This window comes from Hesperophylax consimilis, chromosome 23 (assembly GCF_061612785.1).
Source record: "Hesperophylax consimilis isolate HC1 chromosome 23, BYU_Hcon_1.0, whole genome shotgun sequence".
Lineage (NCBI taxonomy): Eukaryota > Metazoa > Arthropoda > Insecta > Trichoptera > Limnephilidae > Hesperophylax > Hesperophylax consimilis.
In genome coordinates this window covers 5,094,322-5,116,698 of record NC_142858.1, presented here as the reverse complement: position 1 = coordinate 5,116,698, position 22,377 = coordinate 5,094,322, and the positions used below count along the sequence as shown (strand labels likewise).

Here is a 22,377-nt window from a genome sequence, read left to right as displayed (position 1 = left end):
AAAGACCTTTATTGACTGAAATTTATTACATTTTTTTTTTAGACAATGTGTAGATAGTCCCACGAAGCTGCCACATGGCTGCTTGTCTGCAGGTTCTATCTCAATATACAATTATAATACAATATTTCTATCTTAAATTCAATATCTCCCGTTATATAAAATAAATAACAGACTCTTACATACAATCATAGAACTTACTAGAAAAATAACTTAACTAACTTACTTATATTTTTACTAGAGTTAAAATTATGTTACAAAATTTAAATATGATGACAACCAAACAACATATAATATATAATACGTTAACAATGATGTATAAGCTTCAAAATAATATGCTCCCAAATTATCTGCAAAGAAATGTTATGTACCATGAAAATGTTCACAATTATCCTACGAGAAGACGCAGAGATTTTAGGCTTCCCAAAACTAAACTTTCATGCACACAAAACAGCGCGTTTTATAAAGGGCAAAAACTTTATAATAACCTACCAAATGTCATAAAGGAAGCCACAAGCCTTCGTAGCCACAAAGCCACAACTTTTCGTAGGACATGTGCTTTATATGTAAAAAATAATTTTTGATTGTTGAACATACTCACCAATATTATTTTAGTCACCTAGATATCTTATATAATATAATTTTGTGTATTTATCTTTTTCTCTTAAAATGTAGTTGTTATTTTTTGTATTTTTTATATTTTCCTACTAGATGTATGAAAAAATTTGCGTACATCTAAATAAAGATTCAAAAACAAACAAAACAAACTAAAGCGTCCCAAGTACACAAACACTTTGAATGACAATACGATAACGTACATTCAAAAGTACAAGACAATATAGCACCCAGATAACACACATTCAAAAGTAATACATATACGATAACACACATTGAAAGTGAGTAACATCGTACTGTAGCACAATGCAATAGAATTAAAATTCTAGTTAACTAAGTGAAAATTGTTATTTTAATTTTTTTTTCTGGAAATAAAAAGCTTGTTAGTGAAAGGAAAAAAAAATACATTCATTTATATTAAAATTAAAACTTTCAAATAATGTCCTTCCTTTTCTTCTTTGTTTGCTCTATTTTTTTATAGATATACAGATTTTTCATTTATAAGCCACATCTTTACAGTTTTCATGCTTAAACTCTTATTTTCTGAAAAAAAAAAAAAAATAAATACCCAAATCTAAACAATAAGTTTTTTTTCTTATGATTGGCAAAGCTGTTAGTTTCTTTCATAAAAGCTTTCTTAAAAGCCCCGAAAAAGGGCGTTAATAAATAAATAAATAAATCCCAAACCGGCATGTCATATTCCTATTGGTTCCCATATAATCACACATTCTTAAAAACATAATTAAATTCTGGAAACAAACACCAGAGTTTATAATACACCCTTATCACTTGAACATCCGACCACGAGACTATTTTTATGTGACTATAACACAGGTTACATGGCGCCTCTCATTAGATATTTTTTTCTAATGAATGTTGTTGTTTCCAACTAGGATCAAAATTATATGAGAAATCAAATGCATAACAAATTAATGACACCCCCCCTTCTTTTGCACCAATCATCATCACTACCAGAGAGGAGTGACCATAGACATATGAATATTAGTTCATATGTCTATGGGAGTGACACAAAAACTGATACTCGATAAAATTACTTTTTGTTTTTAAAAGTCTGTAAATATTACTCCACAAAAAAAGTTGGTATATCTATGAAAAGCTATATAGGTGGCTTTATACTAGCAAAAACTTCATTTCAAGTTGCACAGGTAAGGATTATTTTTTTGATATAATGATTTTTCCCATACAAAAATATTTTTTTCCCATACAAACAATTCACTTTTTTTTTATTCAAAAAACTACCTTAAATCGTTGGAATTCGAAATCTTTTTTACTTCATCTAGAATCTTCGAATAGAACCCTCCGAAGTTAGCACACTTTACCCCCGGACACTCTGTATATTTTATTTTATTTATATTTCACGTAAATACAACATGTTGTTATACATAATAATAAGTTGTAAAATAGAACGCAAGCAAAATAATAATAAATCCTGATTGTAATATTTATTTATCAGGTGTGTTATTATAGCCTTCTTGTAACCGATTCTAATTCCGTGCAGTTGAATGCAACTACTATTTCTGAGAAAGTATTGCCAACAGCACGCATTCTACGCACTAGCGGGTATCAAAATGACTCAGTCCTGACATTGTTGCAATTAAAAATAATTTTTGATCGAGTAATTTTAGTTGGTAAATGGAAGGTAATTAGGATAAGTAAATCAGGGCTATCTATAAAACCAACAAGGAAACAAATAGGCATGCAAATTAAATACTCCACTGTACTTTTCGTTATTTTCTTGATTTCAATTGATTTGCGACTATCTCGGAACTGTATCGTCGTGGGTTACTTACTTTTTACGTATTGTTCCTCTATTTTTATCGTATAAAAGTTATCCAGTCTTTAAAAATATGGTTAAAATAATATTACAATATCAACTACGGATAGCTTTAAATTTGGAAACTCTTGTCGATTTGTTGACTGACTTAAAATTGATGGCAAAAAGTAAGAAAATGCGCCAATATTTTAATGTTTTATTCCATCTGCTACGATGATGGAATAAAACGCAACAAAAAACAGCATTGAGATGACAGAACGAAGGTCAGAAAACAAGACTATTTCAATATCTTCTCTAAATATACTATTATCTCGAGAATGGAAATGAGGGAAGAGCGTGTTTGTTTATATTTTATCGACTAATCCAGTTAGCCTGGCTCAAGCTTATTATATATATTATTTAAAAAAAATTATAAGTTTGAATTGCAAAGTTTGTACATAATGGAGGTATAAAGTATAATATACGTATAAATGATGAATGACCATATATTATCTATAATAGTTTCAATGGCGTAACCAGTACAGTTGTCCCTAAAACTATACTGTGTTTCCCATAATATTGTAATTAGGAGAGGAGTTGTTTTTTTTAATATTCTCTCCAATATTTTTGAAAAAGTTTCCTGTGTAGCCTTATTGGTAGATAGCTGTTTATGTAATGTTTACATTCTTGTTTAAAGATTGGTATAACAAAAGCTTTTTTGCGAGCTATGGGAAAAAGCAAAAAACGAAAAAAAATTAGGTTAAGCTTTTCCGCCTACATGAACGCATCAATAATATTCACAAACGGAGAAATCTTACTTATATAAAATACTGTTATTTTATTATAAATCTGGTCAAATTATTCGTTTGCCTGTTAAAAACCGGACTGCTGGCCCTTAACAAATGAATTGACAGAGTTCCCAACAAAGTATCAGTTAAAAGCGAAGATTTTTGAGGATGTCGGAACACGTGTTGATACAGATAGCAATTTTATTTTTTACGAACTTATATTGTCGCATTCCATCATGATATTTATTAGAAAAAGAACACGTGTTCTCGATATATTCTGAACGACTAATATTTTATCAGGAAATTGGCATACTATCACTTTTTTTAACAGGATCATCTTTCATCGTGTATTATCTAATGAATGCTTTTCTTGAAACTGGTGAAATGCGTTTGATATAAGTATCATAGACTTTCTGCTTACTAAATATAGTTATAGATGAATGCACGACATTTCTAAGATTCGAGACTGAAAATTCGCTGTCATTGCAGAGTGTAATATAATAACTTATCATTAGGGAGATTTCAAATTTATAAACTGCAACGATTACTTTTACTGAGAGAATTTAAAAAAAATCTTATTCCAAATCTTGGGGAGGGTGGTGCAATCCCACGAATTCCATTTAATATAATATAAAGTAAAAATAAAAATATTGTAAGACAGAAAAGAAAATAATGATATAATAATAATAAAAATACACATATTTAGGAAATGAAATTAAAAGAATTTGGCATTCTCAGACTATAACAATTGTATTACCATTTGTTATTTCGGCTATTGGCATTATACCTAGCTCTCTCGTTCAAAATTCATAGTCAAAGAATTTATACATAAAAATGCAAAAATCAGTCATTTTAAATACATGTAGGATTAAGAAAGATTCTTTAAATATTTATATTGATGGATCAGTAGGATTTATAGGTCCAATTAGAAATTCTACCGAGTCGAACCCTCTGATATGAAAATATCTGGAGTCGGTAAATTATTTTACCATTTGATCTCCGGTGATTTGACGTGTTGTTTTTGTATTGTTTTGTATTTATTATGCTTGTATAATGCACTTACATAATATGGATTGACTAGATGGTCATTTGTGGAAAAGTGTGAGGAAGGGTTTAGTTTTTCCTGTGGGGAAGATTTTACCCGGATATAAAGTCGGAAAATATAATGAGTAAAAAAAAAATAAGAAAATGAAAATAAAGTAAAACTTTTAGATATATATGACAACAGGAATTGGCTAGATCGCTTGTAAATGGGACCCTACCAGAAGTTGGGTGCTGTCATCATAAGAGCAGCTAGTCACGTTCTGTAGCTGGTGATCCGTTTTCTGATACGGGAAATCGTCCTTCTTCGAACATCTCAGTGGCACTGCAGTACCGGAACAATCCAAAAAGCATACGGTACGCGTGGTTGTATTCGACTTTCATTCTTTTTAGAAACGCTCTATTGCAGTAAGTTCATAGCTCGACGGTATATAAGCTAGTGTAGTTTGTGTTAAAAAGTTGTATTTTTGCTTCTGGGCTACAATTGTTATTTCATAGTTGCCTTAATGCACAGTGATCTCCTCTGTCGCTCAATATCAGAATCATCATTTAGCTCCGCTGTTATGATGTGTCCTAAGTATTTGATGTCGGATTTTTTTCTGTTATTATCATGTGTATTTGTGTTTTTAGTGTGTTTTAGTGTATTTAACGCGTGTGGTTTGGTAGGGCCTCCGTTGACTTGAATACTAGCAACACATATTTAGTAGGGTTGTAGATCATATTATGCTCTGCGGCCTATTCTTCGCATATCTTTAACAGCTTTCTCATGTCCTAAATGGTTGGCGACAAAATGACCACGTTATCTGCATACGCAATGTTGTTTCCCAGGTGACAACCTACATTTGCCGAGATGATTAATCGCTTAAATTGTTAATGTAGACGTAAAAAAGGATCGGTGATAAGCTTATCCCTTGTCATATTACCTGGTGTGGGTATGGAAATTTAACAATTTTATTTTACTAGATAGTTATTTAAATAACAATAATAATTTGATAACTTCTATAGCGCCGTTTATATGACAAATCACCTCAAGGTTGCTGTAAACTGTATACTGATGTATGTGTTTATTGTTGTTTATTGGTCGTCGTACACTACATAAGAAGCGCATTACGATATCTGAACTAATTGAAATCCATATATTTTCTATGGAAATATATGCTTTAGAAGCACTTTCACTCGCAACGTTTGGTTTTGTTGTGAATCACGTGAATATTTTCCCCGGAGATTGAAAAAATGCTATAAGTATTTTTTTACTTGTACTCTATATACATAGCACGATATATATTATGTAAGTGCGGCGACAAAAGAGCTTTTACTGTGTTTCCATTTTATGGAGAGTAGACAAGACCCTTCCATGTTTAGGAGCCAAGATGTTCCAAGTTATCAGAATCGGAAAGGACATTTTGGTGGAATGATTGACTGGTATGAGGTGTGACGGGATGGACGTGCACGTGTGCGCGGCACGCGTCACGGCGCGACGGTGCTCGGTCGGTGGAGGCGGGCGCTACCGCCTAGCGTTGGCCCCGCGGTCCGGCCAGCGCTCAGCAGTGGCCGACTGCCGCGCGGCGCGTGTGCCGCCGTCATGGGGAACCACCATTCAGGGTCCAACTCGAGCCGTCGCCAGAGAAAAAATGTGCACTGGAAATCCGCAGGTACGATCGTTCCTTATTAAAATTCCCTTTCAATCGCCAGGAATGCAATCGCCAACGCGATACGCTATATCGGGCTGAGGCAGAGGACGCCTTAGCTTATTTATAGAGACAGCGTCGCGGGAGTCTAGCGTCTCGCCCGCCGGCCAGTCTCCGTGATTACGATTGGACGTTCCCTAATTTTAATTTTATGATGGCATTATTCTCGTCATTAATACTATCCTCACTACCATTCCTAAATATTTAAATGTCAACCACGGCAACAGGTGTTCGGGTACCTGGACGCCATCGGTTCCTGGAAACTATGCCTCGCAATTCTGCCACACTAGTTCTTTTCGTAATCTTATCACGTCAAACAGTATTATCGAGCCAAGATTTTGAGTTGTCAAGGCGAACACAATCATTAGCTTTTTGGATCTTTCAAAGTATTATTATATTGCCCAGCAGCGATATAAGATGATTATTAACTACTGTCAATCCCCGGTGACATCCACTCTTATTCTTTAACAATAGACACAACAGTTTCACTAATTGTTTTTTTTGTAGCGGTGATATTATTATTAACATATTATATATTATTATTAGGATATTCATTTGGTTGATGAAATATACTTGCAAACACCGACAATCATTTGAATATAAAATCTAAATTAAATTTCTGTAGTAAAAGTGAATGATCGCTGTTGGTTGGTTTTAGAAAAGTTGGCCAAAACTGTGTAAAGCCTTTATTTGTCTTTAATCAAAACGAGATTGCATTTACATTATTAACTTTATATATAAACATTTTTCGAATTGAAATATTTATGGCTTTCACCCTTCAAGTGTTTCTACGTCATAATTTCAAATAATGGAGAGAGGGAAAGTGAATTTTTATATTAATTTTGTTTAATTTACAAATTTCAATTCAGACTTAGAAGAGATACGATGTTGAACGGAGGGGAGGACATTTTAGATAAGGCTTGATAGAAGAGAGGATATTAGTTTAGAGGGGGGATAGCCAAAAAATATGTGATCAAAAATTCCCATGTCTAGACCACATAATGTAAAATCTGAGGAGTCAAGCACGTGCATTTTAAAAAGGTGAAGAACGGAACAATGTTCAATAATCAGTCGAAAAATGAGGAAATTTATTTTTTGGAAAAAGGGAATTTATCGAAACCACGCTTTTGATGGGATAGTCCTTTGTATTGAGGCATAGCAAGCTCCCCTGGATTGACTAGCAATGTGCCAATACTTTGACCAAACATTGCGGGATCTATCTTTTAGGATGAAAAAAAAAGTCAGATAGGGGTATGAAAGGGTTAGATGCTTATTGTTTTGCCAAGGAATCCGCAATATCATTACCCGCGATGCCAACATGTCCAGGAATCCAAAGCAGAGTTAAGTTTGAATGATATTTTTTGTCATTAATTATGTGGACCAACATAATGAGAGAGCTATCAGGGATAGTGAGGCGAACACACAAACCATTTTTTCAGTATTTTCATTCACCATTCATCAATAAACGGGCACGTACAGGTTGGGGCAAAAACATGCAACTTAGGGAACGTCAGACGTAACACGGATGCTGTAGTAGTTTTTTGATATTAGCAAATCGATGCTTCTCCATTAAATTTCAACGCGAAAATGACACCAACAGTAGTACCTATAAGAAAGTTCTCAAGAATAAGAAAGTCACTGGACTTTTCTGGGACAAATGTTGGGATTGTCGTAAGAGCTTCTTTATTGCTCTTATGTCATATATATTAAACATTGAAATAGTTGTGAGAAAAAAAGTTCTTCCATGGAGCAAATGTAACATTGTTGGGAATGTCTTAAGGGCTTCTTCATTGCTTTTATCTATATATAGTAAACATTGGAATAGTTGTGAGAAAGTATTGTTCTTCCATGGAGCTAATCTAACATTTCTCATGAACCGATGCCTATGTTTCCATAACGGGGACATCGTAAAACTTTGAGATTTTCCTAAATCATTTTCCTACAGGAAATTTAGTGAGACATAATATGATACTGCTGTATTATATCATCAATTTGTCATGTTTACAACATGATGAGCACTTTGCATAAATTTATCAAGATGCTTCAGAGATTTTTCAGTGGAAACGAGTAATGTTTATTATTATTATTTATATCCGCTCTGTAACACTTTGAGAAATATCCGCAAACCGTTCATCACAATGTAAACATGCCAATGGAAACTGGGAAAATTGCGTCTAATAATATTTTCAGATGATACTTATATTGTTTTTAATCTATCTGTTAATAAAACTATCATGCAATCTGAAACTTGATTTGTAACACCACGAGAGATTAGAAAATTGAATTTTCACTCGATGATGTAATTTACGATCATGTTTGTTTTTAGATGTTTTCCGTTACCTCGTTCAAGCTACGGACTTGTGAAGAATAATGCTTTCAGAAGTATCGCAATAATATGTATTTTCATAGACAATCAAGAAGAAATCTGTGACCGACAGCTCGTGCAGCGATACAAAATCAATATCACTTGCCAATATCAAATGTCATCGTTATTTGCTACAACCTTGCGTTGTGTCGAAACTGTTCTTCATTGTCTTGTAGAGTTATAGAAGGAATAATTTTGAATCTTTGTACACGGAGTCATTGATGATGTCGTGGAAATCCCAAATTGAATACCGATGGAAATGTACATTTCGTCTTTCAAAGCTCCATCAAAGCTAATTCCAGTAAAGATTCAGCGGCTCTTGTGTTTTGTTGAACGTAAATAGAATATTGATGGTTCATGCTTCACTCGTTACGCAATATGGTAGTTAATTAGATACGTGTTTTCTTCAGTACACAATATAATTTGCGTTTTTGCGCGACATCTAAAACCACTTTGGAGTTTTATTTTTCAAAAACTCACCATTCAAACAAAATTGGTCGGAAATCCATTGAAACAATTGTAAAATATTTTGGATAGCTTATTTACATTATTAGTAACTATATTATAACAGATAGGTACTTTAAAGTTACCACACCCGTTTTTCGAACTCATGTTTGTATTTTTAGACGTCATGTTAGAAATTAATTGAAGGCATCGTTAGTGTCCTTTTTCACAACTGCCACCTATTATTGATTTCAGAATGTCCAACCCCGCCGGGGAAACCGGAGCTGGTGCCAGCGGGCGGGCCGGAGGAGGGGGTGACCCTGCGCTGGGCGCCGCCCTTCAGGGATGGGGGCGCCACCCTGACGGGTTACCGCGTGGAGTGCAACCGCCTGGGCAGCGAAGCGTGGGTGCGCACGGCCCCGCCGCTCGTCGCGCGCCCAGAGCTGCTGCTCACGGGTCTGGAGCCCGGCTTCCACTACCAGTTCCGCGTCTCGGCCTGCAACCCTGTGGGTGTCTCCGCGCCCGGACCGATCTCCGACATCCTCACCGTGTCGCTTGACAAGGCACCCGTCTCCGTCGCCAAATTCATCCGGGCCCTGGTAGACGCCAGCTGTGTAGAAAACGATAAAGTAGAATTCAAAGTTTTCTTCGAAGGAGCTCCTCCGCCTACCATTTCGTGGTTCAAGGACGGATTCGAAATATTTAGTAGCCGGCGAACGGCCATCCTTACAGAAGGCAATAGTAGCACGCTGATATTCCACCAGACCTCCCTGAGCGATGAGGGAGAGATCAAGTGCACCGCCACTAACAGAGGGGGGCACGCCGTGTGCAGAGCGCGCCTTACGCTGAAGGCCGCCCCGAGGATCCGCCTGCCCCGCCAGTACGAGGAAGGACTCCTGTACGAGACCGATGAGACTATTTTCCTGAAGGTGGCCGTGGCTGGTAAGCCGGCTCCCTTTGTGGAATGGAGGCACGATGGAAACCTTCTTCTTTCGACTGAAAGGATTATTATATCCAATACCGACAAGTTTTCCACATTGAGAATTGAAAACGCCCTTCGAGAAGACAGAGGGGAGTATCAAATAAACGCTAAAAATGCAGTGGGAGAAGACTCTGCCTCCTTTTTGGTGACAATCACAGCTCGACCAGACCCCCCCGTATCAGTCACAGTCACCCAGAATGACGATAAATCAGTTTCCCTCACGTGGATTTCTCCCAATGATGACGGAGGCTGTCAGGTCAGCAACTACGTTATAGATTACTACAGAACCGGGTGGAACTTTTGGTTAAAAGCCGGAACAAGTAGAACGTTAACGGCCACCCTGTTCGATTTGATAGAAGGATCCGAATATCGATTCCGCGTAAAAGCGGAAAGTCCCTACGGAATGAGCGAACCAAGCGAGGAGACGCGATCAATATTTATACCAGGCAAAGCGAGTTCCTCCTCCTTTAATGACATGGATATGCTAAATGATGATGTATTGCACGAAAGTAATAAACGTGATTTCGAGACCCCTCAAGCTGTGCCTAGAAGGAAACGACACGTATCCCCGATATTTGATGAAGATACTGAAAATGTTAAGAAAATTACTTTGGAAATTCCAGCAAACTTCCCACCCAAAAAAAACAGAAATATTGATACAAGCTTTGAGCGAAACAACCATTTGAAGAATTCTAATACCGAAAGGGTACAGCATTCATTGGACGTTGATAAAATGAAACATGGAAGCTCAGAGTTTATGTTGGTTCTGTATCCCGACAAAGAAAAACCCAATTCAGGTAAATTCTATTACATTTTTACATCTGTTGCGCAATTTTCATGTACTGTTTAACATTTTGTTTATTGAAATACAACATTGCGATGTTTATTGCGACCTTATAATGTAAAGTTTCGCTTTTATATACTGTTGGTTCTTCTCCTCGAAAAATGACAACATTTTTTTTTTTTTTTAATATTGTTATCTACTTAAAATTATTTACAGACAACGTATAATACAGATCTTATTTCTAATCATGTAACGCAGTTCTTTCCAATGAATTAATCCTGAAATTTTGCAACTACCCCTTTGAATGATGACATGTATGGAAGTATATTTATGACATAATTTATTTACAATGTATGCAGAGTTTGCTTCAGGATAAACAAACCAAGGGGTGGTAAAACTTATTTTTGTTTATTTATTGCATTAAAATACCATTATTCATATTTTTCTTCATAAAAACCGCAAGAGTAGTAATTTATCTATAAACTTCATAATAATCAGAAAATTTCAAATATTACGGAATTTATTTTTATTTTTACGTATGTTTTTTACTATGTATCAACTATTATTGCGTTTTTTTGATCAAATATTTTTTAGGATAAGCAATATGGGATTTTGTCTTGTAATAATTGGAATCTGGCCGCTAACAACAACACCCTTATGTAGATGGCCATAAGGTTTAAATCCCTTCTAAACCTAACGCCGGTTCGATTTATGCAAGAAAAAAAAGCCAAAAAGTGTTTTGTATTTTAAGTTCAGGCACAAATATTAAAATGTTTTATGAAATTTTTCTAAAGAACAATAGTTTAAGTATAAAAACTCTTTATTCATTTGTAAACCTGCTACTTATTATAATTTATATTTATATTGTGCGACCTAAATGCGATTATTATGTAGGTATTTTGTTGATTTTTCACAAAAACATCCAATATTATTATTATTATATAGATATATGTGCATATTGTATGTGGTTGATTTCCTCCCATTCAAGGTGTCAGATAAGCTGTTAATGTCGTTCGTAATGCAAAATAACTGGCTATGAATGGAGGTGAACTAACTAAGCTCTTAGAGTTGAAAGGAAACTTATACACGATCAAGGGCGATCGAGACGCGATCAATTGATTCCGTTCCAACTTGGAGGAACAAAAGTTGTTAGTCGTTAACTAATTAACTCCCCTTTTAGTGTCAAAAAATACATGCGGACTGCCAAAACGGAGTTAATTAGTTCACAAGTTCTTTACTAACGACTAACAACTTTTGTTCCTCCAAGTTGGAACGGAATCAATTGATCACGTCTCGATCGTCCATGTATATTAAAGTTAATATTTCAATTGAACATTGTCAATTTATTAGTATTTATAAATTTTACGTAGTCGTCTGACGTTAATTCACTGACAGATGCGCCAGTATTGCCAGCGTATGTCGATTTGCCAATATCGGTCAGCGTATCAATAGTGCGATCGTGCTAGCTAGATCGCTAAAAAATCGACGGTAGTTCCGCCTATAGATCCGATATTGTAAAGTTATTGATATATACTCGCAACACTAAAGGTATTCGACAATCCGAAACATAAAACGTGATATAGTTATTATTATTAGGCGCTAACAAGGTAGTTAATTAGATAACGAAGTCTTTATTCACAAATCGTTAGGCGAGCAAATTTCGTTTCCTCGAGCCCCAACAAATGTAGTGTCATTGGCCTGAACGGATTACTTGCCGCGTATACAAATTCTTTCTATTCTCAAGAGCTCCGTTCGTTAATAAGCCAGTGATGAAAAGTATTTACCACATCATTGCGTTAATTAATAAACCAGTGATTTTGCTTAAAGAATGATATTATTAACGAAGTTGCGTATATCAACAGTCAACCGAAATTGAATTGACAGCCAAGGAGCAGCGTTAGATTTGGAAAGCTATTTTGTCTATTGTCGTTGACCGTGCTCGCGAATATTGCTTACTGAGCATAGATAACGAATTTAGTCAATATTGTATTGACAAAGGGCTTTTCCGATCGTCCGTGCTAGACCTCCAGGGAATACTTTTATTTCTTAATAAAGAAGTTAAATACATGTAAAAAAAACTCAAATGATAACAAGTATTTATGAAAATAAGAACAAAAAATTTTTTACCTTTGTCGAGTTTCCATTACACCTCTAATACCAACAATATACTAAGTAGCTTGAAGGTACACTATTAAGCGATTTTAATAATTTATTAGCATTATGAATTTGTTTTATTCTGAAATTCATTTATGAAATTTGTTTGCAGAAAAAAGAAAATCATTTCAGCTGGATTTGGAGGATGCCATGTCTCCTCCTCCATTATCTCTGTCTGCTCCGGAATTGGGATATAATTTTTTTCCAATAAGACCTTTAAGAAATTCTGTTAGTTCCACTGAACTTCTCCATGAGCAGGCAATGAATAGGTTTTACCAAGTAGTTGCTCTGAAGGAAGCAGAAAAGGTTAAAGCAAAAAAGGATTATATATCTTTACCTGCATCAGTAGAAATTAAAATTGATTCAATGGAGGATAAAGAAGATAATCTGAAAAGATATAGTGATAATACTCTCAACCAAAACATTGGTAAGGATCGAAACAGTTTCTTAAACACCAAGTCACATGATGGTGAATACGTTTCAAATGAAAGCTTGAATAAAGATACAAATGAAGAAACCGGAAGCAATTTTGGAGATGACTACACAGCAAGTACTGTTTCAACGGGTGACAGTGATTTTTCTGATTCCGACAGTTTGGATGAAGACGTAGATGGTTTGCGAAACAGAATTGAGGAAAATGCCACTTACCACCCTTCAAAAGAGACCACGTATAGAGGTGGCTCTCAATCTAGTCAAGCTGTTGAAGTGTTAAATAAACCTGCCCCCTTGCCAGATCCAAACTTCATACCAAAACCAATATTGAAAAAACGTGAACCTGTTATACACTCCTCTCCACATAAAGATCCTATAAGTTTAGAAAAAGCAGCCAAATTTCCAGAGCCTCTAATAAATAAAGTACCCATTTTCAAAAAGTTTGCAAAGTTTCCTTTAGAAAAACATGGGTTTAACGATAAAAAGAAAAATAACAAAAAAGACATGAAGAAGCTGGAGAAAAATCTTGAAACACCAGATCCACAACCAATACAAGAAAAACAAGTCAAACAAGAACTGGAACCGGTTCAAGATGAAGGCCGGACTGTGGCTGATCACTATGGAAACATCGTCAAGGAATACGGTAACAATAAAAAGCCTCAACAACAACTTTATACAAACACCAACGACTTGAAAAAAGCTGCTGCTAATCAAAATAAAATAATTGCAAAGGCTTCCAATGTTATGAATAGTAAGCAAGCTTCTGTCAAAGCTGTAATAAAAAGAAATGTTGTTCCCCAAAAAAGTGTACCCCAAAAAACAGTTGCTTCGCCAAAAGCATCTGCACCTAAAAAGGAAGAAATCAAACCACAAATCAAAACAAACGATCCTCAGAAGCCCCCAGCGTCCGCCAAACAGCCCGCCCATATTGAAACTGTTTCAGTTTCTAAAAGTTTTTCAGAGTTGAATGCTGAGGCAGAAAGTAACGTGAAATCCGTCATAAACTACATCATTGATGTGTTCATATTGCTCGTCGCCTTCTGGTTGTATTTGTTCAAGGACGAGCGGTTAGCCTTGCCCTTCTTGGGACTCACAATGTATCGTCAAGTGAATAGTGCGGTGCGAAAAAAGATTCCTTCATTGTTCACCAAAAAGCCTCCGACAGACTGATTTTTCCATTTCATTGATAAGTTTAGTTTTATATTTATTAATTTTATCATCAGCAGTTGTTAGTCTTTTATATATATTACATTTTAAATTTTACTACAATAAATGATGAAGCATGTTTGCGACAGTTGTGTGCATATGTGTAGATAATGCGAAGTATTTAAGTTTATGGAAATATTTAATGGTGGAAATTGAAATTAATCGAAAGCCCTAAAACATCTCTTCTATAACATTGTTTATGCACCAATTGAATCCAACACTTATTATATTAAGATATTTTTGTGATGAGTCAGTAGCTACAATCAGCATGACCACTATGCAGTGAGATATTGATGTACGACAACTCTTTCAATTTTATCCAATTATTTTTACTAGAATTAATTATTTTAATATATCCATTGAACAAAGCAATGCGATAAAAAAAGTGTGTTCATGGGCAAATCCGGCAGTGAACGTCCTAGAAAAGATGGCTGTATATTTTTCAGAACAAATTTATGTCTTAAAATTTCAGTCAAATATAAATTTTCATAATATGTAATGATATTTACTTCGCATACAAATCTGAATATTAGGATGTGATTTTTTTTTGGATTTATCTGTGGGTGTAATTTTTTTAAAGAAACAGTGCTACTAAAATTATCTAAATACTACAGATTTCCCAAATCGTTTTTCATTATATACATTTTAACCTAGTATAACTAATGTAAAATATAAAATAAATCTTTATGGGGGTTAAATTTACAATTGCTCTGCTATTTTTAGATATAAAAACATTCTTCCCTTCTTATTTCCTTTCCCCATCTTTTTCTAAGCTCTATTCTGAATACAAATATTAATAAAGAATATTTAAAAAATCATTGAAAAACAATAGCTGATTTTTTATAAGTGAACATTAGAGAAATTTCTTGGTTCTCACTTACCTACTTCTTTAATATATTTTTTTCTAAAATAATTGAAATATTACTAGGAAGGTGTATTCTATTCTATTTATGTATAATGATTAACTTAGTTCCTTGCACTCCATGTTCTAATGTAGTTAATATCTTAACCTATTAAATTTGTACAAGATTTTAAAGAAAAAGTAGATTATTACTTATTTTAACCACTGTAAAGCTAATATATTAAATTTGTAACGAAAATCTAATATAAATATTTTACAAAAATAAATAAACCACCATTTTTATTTTGTTAGTAAGTAAATACCTGCCTAAGTATTTAATATAAATAAAATGAAAACCAAAAGTCACTGTGGTTTTCAAACTATAATTGTATGATATTTAATCTATAGTCTCTGGTGTCTAGGAAGGAAGGTGTAAATTGAAGTATCCGAAAGAGGGATTTTGGAGAATTATTTGTAATACTGCTGATTTTGGAATTGTAATACAGCAAATCAAAGTTTCTGGAAATTTTCTCAATTAGCTATTTAATTAACTAGCGCAGACCCGTGAAAAATCAAGACGGATTTTTGAATCTCATTGCTTTTCGAAAACAAATACGAATTTTCAATGGAGGACTGAATACAATTACCACTTTGACAAAATAAATATCGAAATAAGCGAAACTAGCAGTCCTTAATAAAGTGCTGACACCAACCCTGATATATGGCAGTGAGGCATGGAACTGGCAGACTAAGAGTGAAAGTACACTGATTATTGTAGAAATGCGACCTCTTAGGCATGTGTTGTTAGGTTTTTTTAACACTGTGTTAAAAATGAGGAGATCCGGAGAGAATGCAAAGCTGATGTATGTGTAATGGTTAAGAATAAGAAAATGATACTTATGAATTGGATATGTAGAGCGGATGAAGGTAGAAAGGTGTGTAAGGAGAGTATATGAATCAGAAGCAATTTCAGAAGAATGAATTTGAAGGGCAAAACAGCTATCACCTTAATATAAACTAAATAGAAAACTGATGGCATATATTTTATGAGTAATTTCAGATAAATTTGGTAAAAAGTATTGTAATTGAAATGTCATAGTATGGTTTTCACTGCAAGAGGTTTGTGTTAATTATTAATTAATTTATTCATTGAAGAGTAAGAAATATGAAATAGAATAAGACACAGACATTAAAAAGGTGACGGTCCCAACTGGGAATTGAACCCAGGATCTCTGTCTTACCGAAACGACGTCTCTAACCACACGGTCCATGAAAACTTATCAAAAACTGGCTTCCAAAAACTATGGTACCTGGAATGGAATAAGCTTCCTTATAAAGTTCAGGGGAGGTTAAATCTGTTTTTAGTTGTTTTTTAGAAGTATGTAGGCACCAAAGATGTCTAAACTCTAAATTATACCTTGAAATAGGATTCTAGGGGTAAGAGTGTTAAAGTTTAGAGCTTCAAACTTTGAACAGTCATGAAACTAAGCCTTAGTTACATCAGACTATGTGCAGAATGAGAACGTCGACAAACCCTTTATTAATTAAGCTCATAAAGCAATGGGGAAATGGGTCAAAAACATGATGACTTGGAGAGGAATACCAAAACCACAATACAAAATTGTTATCATACTTAAAATGTTATCAGAAAATAGGTCTGAACCGCAAGAAGTTCAACACACCCGAGGAAGAGATGGCACGATCGAGTGAATCAAGTACTAGACAGGGTTGTGTCGGTCGGTCATCCTCTCTGCCTACCCCTGCTTGGAAACGGCGTGGTGATTAGTAAATTAATTTTATTTAACCTTTTAAGTTCGTTGACATGTCCTTGTACGGTGACACTATGTAGTTATTTGTTTTCTGATAATAATTTTAGTTATACATTTTTATTCTATTAAAAGCGTATAGGCAATGCATAATGTATTGTAATCAAAAGAGAATTGACCTCTTCAGCCGGACTCTCTTGACCCATGCTTTGCACCGCAGTGGTAGGGATGGATTTATATGTCTGACACTTTGAGCCACGGATGTACCGTTTTACTCCACCAGAGTTCACATGAGCTTTATGAGCTGTTAAATCAGAATAATCAGCAATAAAGTTATGTCGTTCACAGATCTATCAATATTTTGTGATCATTAGAACATACCCAGCAGTAAAAATGCATATTGGTGAATACTGCTATTGAGTAGATATTGAGGATACTGAAGAATGATCTGGAGAAAATATTAAGGTTTCATACAGGATTCATAATTAAGGTATGAAAATCAAACATATCCATAATTTATGTACCTACTATATTTTATTATCATCTACACAAATTACACCAAGTTTAACATTAGTGAAGAAATATTTATTTTAAAAATTAAAATCTATAAAAATAAGTAGGTATATTGGAAAAGACATAAAATTATAAATTTTATGATTTCTGCAAGTACTTACTATATTGTGATGGTACACTAAAATAATTATAAATAATTATTTTCAACCAGAACTTAAAAGAAAATGATCATAATATGATTAAATATTAATACTGAGAGACAACTTGCCTTCTACATCACAGACACATAAAATAATATATAGTCAAGATTGTACGGCTTCATTAGGCAATACACTACAAATATAATAAAGTGTACCCTCATAGCTCTATGCACTATAAGAATACCGTGAACACTGTAATACCAAGAATTTACTGTAACATTACATTGTATTCTATAATGATTTTACAGTGAAGACAATCTTGATAATATATGCTTTGGTTAAATAATAATTAATAAGTTTCTAAGTAGGTACCTATTTGAATGATGCATATATTTAATTAATTCTCTAAAAATAAATTTACAAGAAGGGACTCATAAAGTTTTTATAATTTTGGAAAACACATTTTTTTGAATTTTATCAAACAGTCATCAAAAATAAGGATAGTCAAATCTTTAATTCTATAGAGAATTTTTTTTCTATACATTCGTTTTCCTTCGTAATTATGTAAATATAATATATTTTATTTCATGCAAAATAGAATTTTATCCGAAGCAAATAAACATTCTTCAATATTAGACTGAAAATAAATATATTTCCTGATTTTCATCTATCTGGCAATGAAACAGAGTTTTATTTATTGTACATAAAAATCACAGTCAATTTTAAATATCTCACATTCAGTTCAGTATCATATTTTTTAATAGAAATCATGAAACTGAAAAAAACACTTCTTTAGCACATAATATTTATGTAAAATTGATACCGGGCATTTGTAAAAAATATATAAATTCAGATATTACAGTAAATAGTGATTGTTGCATCTTGACATAAAAAATGCTGTAATTTTTTTTCTGATTTAGAAACTAGAATTTAAAGATGTTAAGAATACTGATACTGATAATATGCTTTACGCAAATATTGAAATAAAAACAATCGCAAAGCTTTGTGCAAAATAAGAGAAATTTAAATAAACATCTTTCATACAGTAAATCTTTCACGCAAGGAAAGTAAACGAGCTGTTGAGAATGGGTCTTGGTAGGGTAGAGAATAATAGACTTAAGTGTCACCCGTTGACTAATTTCTTTTCAATAGTTTTGCCTCAAAATGTTTTACTGTAGAGGCCACTAAAATGCCAACTTTACTAATAAGTTGAAAAGAACCAATTTCATTCACAAAATAATACAAATATTATACATAAGTCTTTCAACCCCCCCAAGCGACCACACAATACTTGAAATAATATTCCCATCTACCTTTCAGAGATATCCACTATCTACCCCTAGTCTACGAAGATTATCAACTTCAAACCTAATTCCGAGTAATTGGCACCAAAGATAATGTACGCATCACTAGATGTGTACGATTATTTCACGTATGTGCAATATATCCACTTCACACGCAGGAAACAATACTGTTCACTGTTCAAATGAAGTTTAGTTTTTAAATACTTTTTAATAAAGGGCTTTTGGCCATAATTTTTTCATACTATCATACCATAAATAATAACATAGTAAGTTTTTTTTTTCAAATGTACAGTAGAATGTATAGTTAAGGGTTGAGCTATACAGTAGATATGTTATTTTTGTAACTATTATTGAAAACGAATAAGATAGTCCAGGCGGACTGGTGAATGTGAAAGAGAATGTATCTTGTGAAGTCAACTTGAGTCCAACAAGTTGTGGGTTTGGAGTTGGGAATTGGGAATTAATTAACATTTAGAGTGCGAGCGCACTTTATCATTGAAACACATCAAGTCTCAACTATTATTTGAGCAGAGCCAGCCTTGCCAACATCACAATATGTATTTAAAATCTAATCTACACATTTAGAATATTTTATAACGCATAATGTTTTTAATAATAGTATATCTTTTAATTTTATTAAGTCACATTCTTTAAATCCATCAACAACTCCCTCCTAACCTTTTCTTACCACATTAATTCATAAGATATATCACTACAATAGGACAAAGTTTGTAATATGAGAATACATATTATTATTACAGTATACATATAAAGTACATATTATATGTTTAGTTACATATCCTTAATATATATAAATTAATTAACAAACTGCAGACAATACTAATTCGGAAACAAATGTAAATTCAAAACCATTAACATTAGGACAGTCATTATAAATTATAACAAATGCATATAGAGTGGTTTCTCGAAAATAAATCCTTCCTTAGTTGAAAACGATTTCACAAAAATTGAATTGACAATGTCTTATTACTAAAATCTACAAAGCAGTTAACTTACTTATCTTAATGTAAATAATATTGGAGATATCCTAGTGGAGCATCTCAGTATCTTCTTCAAGTTAGTGTTAGTAGCGGCGCAACCCGTTAGACCGTTCCAAAGCATTGGTACATTAAACTATGCTTATTTAATTACATAAGTTTACATAAAATGACCATGACAATTCTAAATCTTTTATCCTTTGGAGTGGTTTGGATGAGGTTGACAATAATTTAACTTGAATATGATTGACTATAACTGCGAAGAATGGAAATTTACAGATTGTGTTGATAGTTTTGAGCTTTTCAAATTGTATATAAACATGTGCACCAACACTTTGATTTAAATGAGCGTACACAAGCTGCCATATTTTAAAACTACTCCCTAACAAATAAACAGATTCAAAATTAATGTCTGTTCGTAGGCTTATGATAACATCATGAATTTAAATAAAATGCGGCCATGGGCCAAAGCTAATCTGTAATCAATAAAAAGAAAACAGATATTATAGGTTTTCGTCTTTTTGGAGTACTAACTACCATTGCATAAGATGTTAATACTCTTGAACATATTGCAAAATAATAGTCCGTTGGAGTCAAATATGTTATAAAATCAAAGTGTAATAACAATTTTATTAATCGAAATTTCAACATTTTTATCAGAAATATAATATTTTATGGCCCCGTTTCTCGGATTAAAAAATGATCTTTTAAAGAAAGTATGTTCTCATGTTGTTTTAAATATATTCTTTCTTCGTTAAAAACTTTTTGAAAATATTTTTGTGTATAAGAAAATTGAATATATTCAGGTAGGTATGTATTTTGTTAACAACATTCGTACATCACAGGTACTTCGAGTAAGAACTATTTCAATATCGTTGATAAGCCTTGTTTTGTATTTAAAAAAAAACTGATTTTATGATAAATATAATAACAAATTATATGATGCTTAATGCCCAAATACATACGTTTATAAATTGTTTTCTAATGAAATGTTATATCAAAAATATTTGGTTGAATGGAAAATATTTAGATAAATCATTCTAATGAAAGAAACCTAAAGGAAAGTATCAGCTCTTTTACATTATATAACATTAACATTGATATATATTAAATTTCACTCAATAAATTTACAAGACATGATAGAAAAGCTCAATGAATCAGTTCAGAAAATAATTTAGAATTTATCATTACCTAATTATAGATATTTTATTCAACTGGAAATTAACTTCATTTGGTCATTAAATATTATTTATTTGACAAAGATATATATTACATTTTTAAATAGTAGCATTTAACATATCATGTATCTTACGCTGGTGGGTTTTGGTCATAAATTTGGTTTTAAGTACAGCGTAATTAGGTCCATATAGTAAAATTTACAGCAAAACTTCTTAATCGCAGTTATCAGCGCTCAGATTATAACATTTCCTGAACGCTTACTTCCAGGATAAATGGATTAGAGCTTCATGACAATTTTTACTTCGCTGACTGATATCATAAATTGTAGTGTTATGGATTGCTTAAGTGCATAGGCAAAGGGCTACTGAATATTAGGTTATGGCTCTAAATAACTCAAATAATGTCATAATAATGTCTACTAGGCATTTTGTTCAGGACTTGATAGAAATCTAATATTTCAAAAAGTGATGGGATTATTTAAAAAAATTTAAATTAATTAGGTACCAAATAGTTTAACTACGATAACCAAAGTCATAGAACAGTATATGTAAAAACAACTTAGATATCGCACAAAACACTCATTTAGGGTAAGTGTATTACCTCCCTTCAGAACGGGAGTTTTAATAGATTTTTGTTATAATATAATTTTTATCTTCCATCTTCCTTTCATAAGGCCCGTAACATATCACTCAACAATTTTTACTTCTTTTATAATGGTGATATAGCCTCCATTATTTGTTGTTGTTGCTATTTAACCAGGTAGCGTTGATTCTTCATAGAAGTCTGGTTCATCTTCAAGATCCAATTCTGGTTGTTTCCCGTCCAACTAAAAAGGAAATAATAAATTGTTACTAATCGGTAAAATGAATATAATGAGACGTAAGTCGTAAGTTAGTACAAGATAAAGAGATAATCTGTTAATTGATTAGTACTTCTTTTGGTATAATTGATATCACACTCTGATTTGAATGCAATATGTATACCATTAAAAAAAAAAAAAACTAAAGAGTGATAAAATCCACATACTTCACTAATTTTCTCAGATGAAGCTCTTTTCACTTCACATATTTTTGCTGATACATTATATTTTATTTGGGAAGAAATTTATGTTTGGGGTTTAAACTGGTAATACTTTTTATATGGCTACAACAAATGATTGACTTAAAACCAGTAAACTGCTTGGCGATCACCTCTCTCATTGCACTGCTGATATGTCAATATTTTATGTTTAGAATATCGATGTACAACGATGAAATGTTTCGTAAGTTTTTCACTTTTTTAATTTGTTTGTTTAACATGTGAAACACCAGACCTTTTTGAGGGATATAATGGAATAAAAAATGTTTTAAATGCAAACGATTCTGTT

At 33.1% G+C, this 22,377-nt stretch overlaps 2 protein-coding genes across 5 annotated transcripts in view; one reads left to right on the top strand and one right to left on the bottom strand.

Annotated features, from left to right (window-relative positions):
* The first annotated feature begins 5,733 nt into the window (after window positions 1-5,733).
* On the top strand, window positions 5,734-15,274 carry MnM (myomesin and myosin binding protein). Its single transcript, XM_089646136.1, has 3 exons — window positions 5,734-5,867; window positions 8,968-10,491; window positions 12,745-15,274. The coding sequence occupies exons 1-3, from the start codon at window positions 5,798-5,800 to the stop codon at window positions 14,232-14,234; spliced, it is 3,084 nt and encodes a 1,027-aa protein (XP_089502262.1). The 5' UTR covers window positions 5,734-5,797; the 3' UTR covers window positions 14,235-15,274.
* Window positions 15,275-17,431: 2,157 nt separating this feature from the next.
* Window positions 17,432-22,377, bottom strand: part of Ae2 (anion exchange protein Ae2) — a 306,359-nt gene continuing 301,413 nt past the window's right edge. For all 4 annotated transcript variants that reach the window (XM_089646039.1, XM_089646040.1, XM_089646042.1 and 1 more), the window contains one exon: window positions 17,432-21,837. In XM_089646039.1, coding sequence (XP_089502165.1) covers window positions 21,763-21,837 — 75 coding nt within the window. In that variant the 3' untranslated portion in view covers window positions 17,432-21,762. The remainder of the gene's footprint in view (window positions 21,838-22,377) is intronic.